The 11,276-nt window shown below is 39.1% G+C and overlaps 1 protein-coding gene across 2 annotated transcripts in view; it reads right to left on the bottom strand.

Annotated features, from left to right (window-relative positions):
- Nucleotides 1–11,276, bottom strand: part of RBL2 (RB transcriptional corepressor like 2) — a 47,151-nt gene that overhangs the window by 28,690 nt on the left and 7,185 nt on the right. For both annotated transcript variants that reach the window (XM_019643843.1, XM_019643853.1), the window contains exons 4-8: nucleotides 10,067–10,131; nucleotides 5,703–5,831; nucleotides 4,252–4,412; nucleotides 4,095–4,159; nucleotides 3,302–3,488 (exon numbers count right to left, since the gene is read on the bottom strand). In XM_019643843.1, the coding sequence (XP_019499388.1) occupies nucleotides 3,302–3,488; nucleotides 4,095–4,159; nucleotides 4,252–4,412; nucleotides 5,703–5,831; nucleotides 10,067–10,131 (607 nt within the window). The remainder of the gene's footprint in view (nucleotides 1–3,301; nucleotides 3,489–4,094; nucleotides 4,160–4,251; nucleotides 4,413–5,702; nucleotides 5,832–10,066; nucleotides 10,132–11,276) is intronic.

Below are 11,276 nucleotides of genomic sequence, written 5' to 3'. Positions count from 1 at the left end.
GAGCTGTTGTTCAGCATCTTAGCTGTGGAGGGCAGTGTCACTGGCCCTCATATGTGGGATCCGAACCGGGGCCCTCTGGGGTCCCAAGCCAGCTCTTAACCAATGCGCCACTCAGCCGGCCCTTAAGTCAACATTCCTGACTATAAACATAAGAAAGATGACTTAATGTCAAAAAGTTAGCATGAATACATAGGCTTACACGAATACATCTTTTCTAATTTTTCCAACAAACCTAAAAGTTAAGATAGCTTAAGAGTATTTGTAATATTCAAAATAAACTATATTTCCCTATGCATTGAATGCACTTATTATAGAGATAGTTGTAAAAATACCTGCCATAATTTTCATCTGGCAACAGAATAAACTATTCAAGTTTATGAGAAAACAGAAAAGCACCGAGCTTTATAGAAATAAATCTATATGCTCTCTTGGTGACTTAAACAGGAGTAGAGTCAAGACTTCCACTTTGTTTCAGAGATTACCTCTCCATTTTTTTAGGTCGATAAGATGATCTAGTAACTACATTCAGAAGGTTGCTCCCTGCTGTAGACAGCTTTTCTGGAAGCCACCTCCTTCCCCATACATGAACTGGTGCTTTGCTGGGAGGGAAAACACCTTGTACATTTACAGGAAAACCAAAAACGGCCACAGCATCTCACCACATTGCCTACAGGCAGCAGGGCTCCCACTAAGGAAATGTGGTATCATGACTACAAACAGCCCCCTGCCCCAGGCTTCAAGGTCAGCACTGGCTTCTTGGTAGCACTACGCGTATTCGAGCTCTTAGCGTCAAGCTTCCTGTGCTTTCTGATCAAGACTTAAGTCTTGTATATCTAAACTGCCTACTCAACTTCCCTAATGAGATGTCTAAAAGACATCTCGAACTTAACATGCTCATAACGCTTACTCTTGATTTCTCCCGTCAAACTGGCTCTTCCCTTCAATAAATGTTAACAGTAAATGTTCATGAAATGTCTATGTGCCAAGCATGCATACAGTCCTCCTGAAGCTTATATTCTAACAGAGATAGAAAATGAACTATCCTCCCTCCTTCCCATCCTTCCTCTTTCCCTTCCACCCATCCATCCTTCCACCCGTCCATCCGTCTTACTGTCAGACAAACATTTCTTTCTACCTACGGAACCTACTGTCAGACAGTGACAAATACTACGAGGAGCACTGATCACAGAGTGAGGGGAAAGGAAGTCCTGAGGGTTGGGGAGGCTGTTGGTGGTTATTATTTTACACAGCAGTCAGGTTCTCAGAGACTTGAACGACGTGAGGAAGTAAACCACACGACTGTCTTGAAAACCGTGTTCTAGGCAGAGGAGAGAGCAAGGGCAAAGGCTCTGAGCTGGGGTATGCTGGGCGCCTCCGAAGAATGAGTGGAACGGGGGGGAAAGAGAACGGTAGGTGATGACTTCAGAGAGGTAGTAGGGCCAGATCGCTGAAGACTGTATAGGCATTTCTAAGGACTTTAGCTTTTATACCCTTTACCCAACTGTTTTCTTTCTCTCACACCCCAGATCCAAACCATCAGTAAATCCTGTGGGTGCTATCTCCAAAATACAGCCCCAATACAACCTTTTCTCTGAGCTATCACCAGAATCTTTGCAATGGCCTCTTAATTCCCTACTGAATCCCAGCCCTTGCCTTCATCCCACCTCCCCACTGACCCTAAAGAATGTACATCAGATTACGTCAGCCACTGTTCTCCTAACACCTTCCTAATGGCTTTCCTATCAGTCAGAGCAAAAGCACAACGCCTTCCCAGGGCTTCCAAAGCCCTCGAAGGGCCGCCAGTCCCAAATGCCCCACCTCTCCCCACCACACACCTCAGTCCCTCTTTCCTTCCCTCACTCCGTTCCTACCACACCGGCTCCTCCCGGCTCTTCCTGAAAGCCCACCATATGCCTACCTGATGGCTTTGCACTTGCTGTGTTCTTCGCTTCAAATACATTTCACAGGTCTTCACACGACTTGCTTCCTCACTTCAGGTCTCTGGTAACATTTCCTCCTCAGAGATGCCTTTCCCAGCCACCCTATGTACCACAGCCCAAGGCCCAGCTAGTCTCCCTTCTCCCCAGTGCTTTGTACTACCACTCGATTTGATTTTTCTTCACGTATCATCATCTGATACACGATATATTTACCTTGTTTGGTTATCTATTGTCCATCCCCTGACTCTAGAATATAAAACAGGATATTCTTGGCTGTTTTGTTCACTGATGTATCCCCAGGGTGCAGGATACAATTTGGCATTTAGAATATCTGTTAAATGAATAAGCAAACCAGTCTTCTGGCCCTACAGGTGAGCTGCCCGTTGGAATTATCCACACTGCCTGTGGAGGCACCTGTCAGAAGTTGTGTATTTTCTATAAACACCACACAACAGATGGGAAACGCTGTCTCCATCATCCTCAATGTCTGCATGAAATAACACCACATGATCCCAAAACTCAGTTTAAAAGAATTTTCTTAAAGACTATATTCTCAGTTCTCTAGTCTCTTAGATAAAGGCACCAATTTAGGTCAATCAACGTTTTCTAAATGTCTACCAAGTTCTGTATGTAAAGGCTACATATTACCGGCCCATCCTTCCAAAACCAACAACCATCAGCATGAAACATTTAAGTTCATACTAAATTCTCTTTTTCTCATATCTAACCAAAACCTTTGAAAGTTGATAACAAAAATTAAACCAGTAAACAAAAATAGAGGTAACTTTTTCAATTAAGTCACGATGGCGCCTTTTCACACTGGAAGCAAGTAAAACGCACATACACAATTTCCAGAATAAAACAGGCACTCCGGGGCCGGCCGAGTGGCGCGTTGGTTAAGAGCTGGCTTGGGACCCCAGAGGGCCCCGGTTCGGATCCCACATATGAGGGCCAGTGACACTGCCCTCTACAGCTAAGATGCTGAACAACAGCTCGACGTGGAGCTGGGCTGACGTGAGTTGCTGGCGACAGTGTAGGCTGCAGCCTCTGTGGCAGTGGGTTGCCATGGGCTACCGTGTGTAGCCAGCAGCCAGCGTGAGCGGCCGGCAGCCACCGTGAGCGGCCGTCCAGAAGCCGGCGACTGATCTGCCTCACCCGGGAAGAGCGCAATGATGGTGCCAACTTGGGCCAGTGAAGCAACTTTCTCCACAACTAGACTGCAGAACAAAAGGACAGCAACTTGTCTGTTCCCCTCCCCCAATTCCCCAGTGCTGTTCCCATCCCCCAATTCCCCAATAAAAAATCTTTAAAAAAACACAGGCGCCCCAGCATGTCTGCTCCTGGATTCCTCCTCTTCTCACCTTGTCAAAGTGCTGCTGCAAGATGCTCTTCATCTGCACCCTCTCGGCAGTCTCGGTCCCTGAACCAGTGTTCAGACACCTGGAGAGGACCCCAGTCTCCTCTTCAGCATCCTCTCCAAGAAATATCCGCTCATCTAAATTCCCAACAGATAAAACATACTCCTCATAGGCCTTATTGATGGCTTTACTACAGGGGAAAAAAAATAAGCAAAATGTAAACTCACAGAACTGCCATTTCAATGAATGTTTTAGTCCACTTAATTATTTCATTTTTTAAAATTTACTAAAAGTTCTAATAATTTTGTGAAAGCTAAATTTTAATGGGATCATTGTTAATTACAAAAACTGAGGAGTACCTACACTATGCTCACCCATCATAAAGTATATTTTCCTGACAGTGTTTCAGGCTGGGCACACTGTACCCATCCGCCTGGTCAGTGCGCCTCTGGTCTGAAGCTCAGTGATCTCTCCTAGCTGCTCCCGGCACCTCTGAAGACCTCAGCACTTCCCCATCACCATTTTACCCTGTCTAGTTCCAAAAAAATTGTTTTACTTCAAAAATTATGATCCAAAAGCTTTACTATTAAAGCTTTCAAGCACAGCAATTCAATTTTCAATAAATTTTAAAATCTGCTTAGAGTCATAGTTGATAGAATTTTTTATTGCTTCCCTGTATTCGCCCACAAAACATATCCTAAATTTCCAAGGTACAGACAATAAAAACAATGAACTCTGAGGCTTTCTAAGCACATGATTTTAAATATTAAAATGGTTTTATAACAGAAGTACTCACAAACTTTCTCCAAAGTTCCCAGGCTCTAAAAACCCAGTGAGATTTTCTTCTTTTCCCTTAAGGAGCTATGATAAAAGAAAAGATCCTTACGTCATCATATTAAATCAAATCTTTCCTCAGAAGATATTTTCATATTATGTCATTACTACTTACAAACCTTTTTCTCATAAAGCTTCCGAATATAGGGTTTCCAGAAATGTTCCTTTATTCCCTTTGCTTCCAAAACAAGGCCGTCATGTAAGGAGCAGAGTTTCTCAATGACACAGGGTGGGTCAGAGGAAGGTTTCGAGTCCTTTGTAGGAGAATCTTCAGATAGGCCTGTGATATATGAGTCACAGAACAGAGGTATCAGGTAGCACTCAATAAACCAAACTGTAATAAACTAAAACACAGTCTAATCAGCATGCCAGTTAGCATACGAATTACAGGAAATAGTGTAAAGGAGCCTGATTTGACTCTATTTATATATACCTCAAAAACAGTAGAGGTAAAGTGTATCACTATTCAAAAGATTTCGTTTTTCCAATTATTTATCTAGAGATGGTACTAAAAAAATAATTTTAGTATATTGCTATAAGAGCTAAAAAACACAAAAATATAACTGCAAATAAGTCTTACATTCAAATTAAAAAACACCACTTTAAAAAATTAGTGTTCAAAGTATATACTATTTATATATTTCATTGAATTATATGTTTATCATATTAATTTAGAGCTAAGTCTTTGCCCTAGACCAAGTGGAAAAAAATAAAAGTAAAAGAGGGGGTAAAATGAAGGGAAGCAGCTATATAGAAATATAAAAGGGAGTTAGGAAGGAAATGAGAAAAAAGACAGAATACAAAGAACATTAAATTTACCAAACCAGGAGCAACTGAAATAATTAAGTGCACTAACTCTAAAAATCTCAAAGTTCACTAACTTTGAGAATAAGACAAGCTGAAATTCTAATTGCAACCACCCCAAAACTGACAATCACTCGGAATCCTACTCTGGTATTATTCAAATAGCAGCCACATTATATCCTAGCAGTATAAATAATTTTTAGTATTTGCTTTGTACATAATTTGGTCTCCTGCTGTGTATCAGAAATTATACCTTAAAATCTACAAAATCCATTGCCAAAATAATGATCATTTCCATACATCTTTTAAGAGCTGAAAATTCATTTTCCTTACCTTAGAACCATAACTACTCTTCTGTAGAAAAAAATCTAAAATGAAGTTTCTTTCAATAAATCCATTTTGACCTCCGAGTGTATCAGGCACGAAACTTGCCAATGTAAAAAAATTCCATCAGCTTTAATGTCACCTTTGCTACTTATTCTGGATTTCTAAATCCCTTCTTGTTGAGTATATTTTTCAGAAACTGCTAACATGGTCATCTAACACTTTACATTTTGTGATATTTGCAATTGCTTTTCCCATAAATATTTTTACAGAGCTCAACTCTTAGTTGTAAGCAAGCACCCTGGAAAATAATAATGATGGAGCTTTTCAAAGCACTTTATGTTCTCTGATGCTAGGAAACCTGTACTATATGTAAAACTCCCAGGAGTAAACATACTGTAGAAATGTAAGTTGTCCAATAATCTTTGATCTACAAACTTACCTTTAAAATTAGGGTTTACAAGTTCTTTACGATTGGAACACTGAAGGGCATTTCCATAAACTAAGTCCAAAGCACATAGCAGAAGATGATAAGAATTGACCAAATCATCACTAATCATGGGGAAGTTTCCTACAGGATTATAAACAATCATAGAGTTAAATATGCATCAAATTTATAATATTTTAAAAATAATTTCTTCCTTTAATTAAAATGACATTATACAACAATGTACAAAGCTGACACAAGAGCTACATAAAGTATTTTGGTAAATTTACATTTTGATATATTACTCTTATAGTTTAATTTCTAAGAGTTTAATGAAAACCAAAACGTCACTAAAAATGCTATTTGTTCACTCAGTATTCATTAAATAAGCATTTATTAAATGCTTAGTAGCTGCCCAAAATTTTATCATCATTGGATTTTCCTTTGAAAATCTGAACACAACTTCCTAAGTTATCTCAAACTGAAAGAAATTGTTTTTTATATGAAAATATTTTTCTGTCAATAAAATGTGTAGAAATATTTAGATGGAAATAGCTGAAAAAATTATTATTATTATTATTTTTTAAAGATTTTACTGGGGCATGTGGGGGGGGGGAACAGCGTTGGGGAATCAGGGAAAGGGAACAGACAGGTAGACAAATTGCTGTTTTTGTTCTTCAGTCTAGTTGTGGAGGATGTTGCTTCACTTGCCCATGTTGGTATGATCATTGTGCTCTTCCCGTGTGAGGTAATTGGTCGCCAGTCATTGGTCGGCCACTCACAGCGGCTCATGGCAGCTCACATCAGCTGCTGGCCGCTCACGCTGGCTGCCAGCCACTCACGTAGCTCACTGCAGCCCACTGCAGCCCCGCTGTCACCGGTGACTCACAGCAGCCCAACTCAAGGTCGAGCTGTTGTTCATCATCTTAGCTGTAGAGGGCAGTGTCACTGGCCCTCATGTGGGATCTGAACCCGGGACCTGCTGCGCAGAGCTGGCGCTCCCAAGCAAGCTCTTAACCAGCTGAGCCACTCGGCCGGCCCTGTAATCATTATTATTATTTTTTTTTTATGTACGTACTTTAAAAAGGCCAGAACCTATAATTAGGCTCCTAACAGTAACATTTTAAATACTTCTGTACATATGAACACAAGTTTATATAAATTAATGCAATGGGACCACAATTAAAGATATTTAAGTTCTAGAGTTAGTATCCCAAGAATAATTGATGCTTCCTAACAAAACAAAAAAAAAGGAACCAAAACTTAAACCTGTGGAAATGTCATTTCTGCAGGGCTGGTTTAACTCTAACACTGAAAGCAGTTTTTATAGGCAGTTAAACAGTTTTAATATTTTTAGAAATTAAGAAATATTTCTAGATTTTTTTTATAACTTTAAGCATATCCCTTCTCATTAAACACTGCATATAAATGCTTATGTTAACTTTACATTCTTATAACATCAGATGAATTCAATTTAAATAGCTGACATATATCCGAAAGAATTCTTTCTAAACTTTGACATTTTCACACTCAGTGCCTACCCAAACGCATGCATACACAAACACACACTCACACTGTTTCAGGCTTTTTTCTCTCCTTTCTGCCCAAGAAAGTTACCACTTACCTCAGCACATTAAGGAGAAGTAATTCTTTTTTTGTATAGATGGAAACATTCAACAAATCAATTTAAATGAATTAAAGAGAAAAAAATTTTTTCTGTTGTCAGAAAGGCAAATGATAATAGGTTAAATTTTGCGTTGATATAAGCAAACTAACTTGCTTGGCTCTGCTGTAAAGCTGTTTTAATACTATAATATATATACTTGGTTCCTCAAATGTAAAACAGGAAGTGGCACCTAAAGGTTTCAAACTACAAAGCCCATCACACTGACAAGCCTAAACTTGTCACTGGTGTGCACTTGCCATAGAAGGAAAAATCCTGCAGCACTTTAACTTGTAAGGAAAAGCTGAAATGGCCCTAAAGATCAGAATCTCATTTAAACTTCAGGACTGTCCCAATGTGACATACTTTACACTTCAAATCCTGACTTTAGAAGTAAATCTCACGTTCTGAGGCATTCCATTTTTCAATCAACAAAGATAACCTGCTTAACCTCTAAAGTCAGCTTATTTATCAGGAATGAGAAGATTTAGGATCGCATGCAAAACAGGAAGTGGTACCTGTTGGTCTTCAGGCCACAAAGCCTCTCATGAGGACAAGCCCAAACTTGTCACTGGTGTGCACTTGCCATAGGAAGTCAACAGATGTAACAGGCAAAAGCAGGAATGCGATTACGTGAGTTGCCCATATGTTGCAGACAAAAATCATGAGAAAGGCGGCTATAAAAGAGTATACCTCCTCCCAAATAACTACATCAAAAATTGAACAAAACCGGGCCGGCCGAGTGGCGTGATGGTTAAGAACTGGCTTGGGATGTCAGAGAGCCCCGCTTCAGATCCCACATATGAGGGCCGGTGACACTGCCCTCACAAAAAAAAAAAAAAAAAAAAAAAGAATTGAACAAAACCGATTAAAAGCTGCTCTATTAGAAAGGATGCCAGTGAACAGAGCATAGGGCTGGACTGTGAGGGACAAAGGCTCTTCAAATCAATTCATTATAATCTAAATTAATAAGGTACAACTGAAACACTGAGTTAAATGCAGAGACAAAAAATGCCACCCTAGTTGATTAAGTGAGACCAAAATCTACATAAGAAAAATAAAATTCTTTAATAGTTTATATAGTACATTTATTCCCAATTACACATATGCCATAAAAGACATAAACAAAACATAGAAAAATGCTAGACGTCCAATATACCTGCCCGCAATCAAATGACATTAATATCATATACATATAACACCAGCCACAGCAAGCTAAAAGTGTTAACAAGTATAAAAGCTACCATGAAAACAGTTTATATGCTAAGCCTTTCTTTGTTTCCTGCCACTCATCATATCACTTTTATCTCCGCTAAAGAAACATGTCAGTGTGATGAAAAGCAAAATATCTAACAGCTTATTTTTGACAGAAAATTTTTTCTTTTCAGTCAAGCATGCAGCTCAGGAAAGGAAGGATGCACTCGCAACTAACTAACCAGAAAGGACCAGCTATATAATCAGACAAATCAAACCCCAAGATTAGTGCTAGAGGGCCTTCACATCTATCATGGAACCGAGAGCTAGGAGATCTGGGTTCAAATCCTAGCTCTGTTTCTAGTAGCTAGTTTTGGGGTCTCAGACACTAATCTTTAAAGTAAATTAGCTAGACTGGCTGATCTAATAATGAGAATCTCATATTTATGCAACTTCCTTCCAGCTCTGATTCTTTGATTTCAACTTTGCTTTTTATTTTTTTATCATTAAGATAGGAAAGGCATTCCATTTAGTCTCTAGAAAAAAGCTACGTAACTTACGTAACTGTACTTTCTCTTCTTCTTTAGATTACTAAGAATCATTTCTACACAGAAATACAGACCTTGGGAGGTTAAGTGAAAAGAGAAGGGAAAGAAAGTAAATTGTATCTTAAAGGCATTTGTGATCAAGCTTATTTATCTGAACAAGATGCAAAAAGTAATCTGAACTACTCTGAGGATGAGGATGAGCAACTAAATTAACCTTTTCGCTGCATTAATTGATTTTAAGTCTGTTCTGCAAAATGTGTCAAAAATCCAGAATGGGGTGGCCAGATAGCTCAGTTGGTTAGAGCGTGGTGCTAATAACACCAGGGTTGCCAGTTCAATGCCCATATGGGCCACTGTGAGCTGTGTCCTCAAAAAAAAAATAAATCCACAGAAAATAATTACAGTATTCATATTTTTAAGTAAATACAGTTCAGGTGCTACATTTTATTAAAATAAATGATTACTTTAAAGTATAAAAATTTCCTATTGTTATTCATTCTTGAAAAACAGAAATATAGAAAAATGTGCATCTACTTTCCTAAATTTCCTTTCTGAAACACTGAACTCGTGGTGTCAAGTCCAACGCCGCAGTCAGTGGCATGGAAATATTTGACTATAGACGAACGTGGCAGCGAAAATGTTAAGATTCGTCTCATGAAAAATCTGGCTCAAGATTTAAGCATAGACACACTAATGTATTTTCAGTCCATAATTCAGAAGAATAGCTTTAGGTGGAGAAGATGTTGTGTAAGAACAAAATTTAAAAATTTTCCATTTGATGAGAGGTTTTAGATATTGTAAAGAAATTCAAACGGCTTTTATGAAAAGGCAACAATTAAAAAAGAATCTAAGGTTAAAACCCTTGGGAAATTTTTCAGTGAGAATCTTTTCCTGATACACATTACAGGTTAACAAAACTAGTACCTGGACATTTAAATAAGCTAATATCAAAATAAATATTACTCTTTTCTTACCTTTTGCATATATAAAAAGCACCCAACAAAAATGGAAAACTTCAGACACAGTACAGGGCTGTCGCCTTTGGGGGAGAAAAAAGTCATGAGATAACAAGAAAATTAGAAAAGACATCCAAATGACTGTAAACCAGGTGAGAAAGAGAACCTACAGTTAAAGGGAGAGCAGGTTCACTTCACATGGAAAATGTGCAAGAAGTTCTACTCCAACCCAATACTGGTGAGGAAATAGCTGGGGACCAGGGCAAGCTCATCTCAGAAGAAAATTCTGAAGAACTATAAAAGCTTTCTGCGGTCAAGATGGGTAAGCAGAAAATAAAATGAGACGCAATAGTTCTTTTGGTGACATCAACAAGGCTAATGCTGCTTTAAGGCCCATGTATGCAGTCAGATATTTCCCCTTTTTTTCCCCTCTATCGTAGCTGATGAACTGTTAACCCTTCCTCCTTAAAAACATTCCAGATCATATCAAGTCACAAAAGGATGTATCAATGTAAATTCTGGGCTTCCTAGGACTCCTTACACTTCTGTCATTAAGAGTACCTGTTGTGTTTTGCCAAGTCAGACCTGTTTTAAGCTTAGCTTTTCTACCAAAACCTCTGTCAATGTTGAGATGAGACATTTGTTGCCTCCACATCCCAATGGCCTTATTCTGCTTTAAAAGTAGCCTCCCTACACACATACCTTATCAATTAGTGGAAGCACTTTACGGCTTCTCTGTGGCATATCCAAATTGCCTGCATCACTACGCTTGCACTTTGGGGCCATTATTAAGTAAAATAGGGTTAAGGATTACTTGAACACAAGCCCTGTGATACCTCCCTAAACAATTGATCTGATAACCGAGCTGACTACTGGTGACTAACGGGCAAGCGTGGCTCCCTAGCCAAAGGGATGACTCCTGTCTCGGGTGGGACAGAGCATGATTTTATCATGCTACTCAGAACGGCACGCAATTGCAAACTTAGGAATTGTTTACTTCTGGAATTTTCCATTGACTATTTTCAGACTACAGCTGACACTGGGTAACTGAAACCGCAGAAAGTGGAACCTTGGATAAGGGGAGGACTACTGTACCTCCAGATTCATCTATCAGAATCTTACCCATTGTTGAAGACCTATTTCCACTTATTCCACAGAACCTTACCTGACTGGCTCATACAGAGTGGTTTATTTTTGCCTCAGAAGTCCTCCATTTCAATTAGCTTTT

Source organism: Hipposideros armiger, unplaced genomic scaffold (assembly GCF_001890085.2).
Source record: "Hipposideros armiger isolate ML-2016 unplaced genomic scaffold, ASM189008v1 scaffold_4, whole genome shotgun sequence".
Lineage (NCBI taxonomy): Eukaryota > Metazoa > Chordata > Mammalia > Chiroptera > Hipposideridae > Hipposideros > Hipposideros armiger.
Note: the sequence above shows the minus strand (reverse complement) of the source record. Positions and strands in the feature narration are given on the sequence as shown.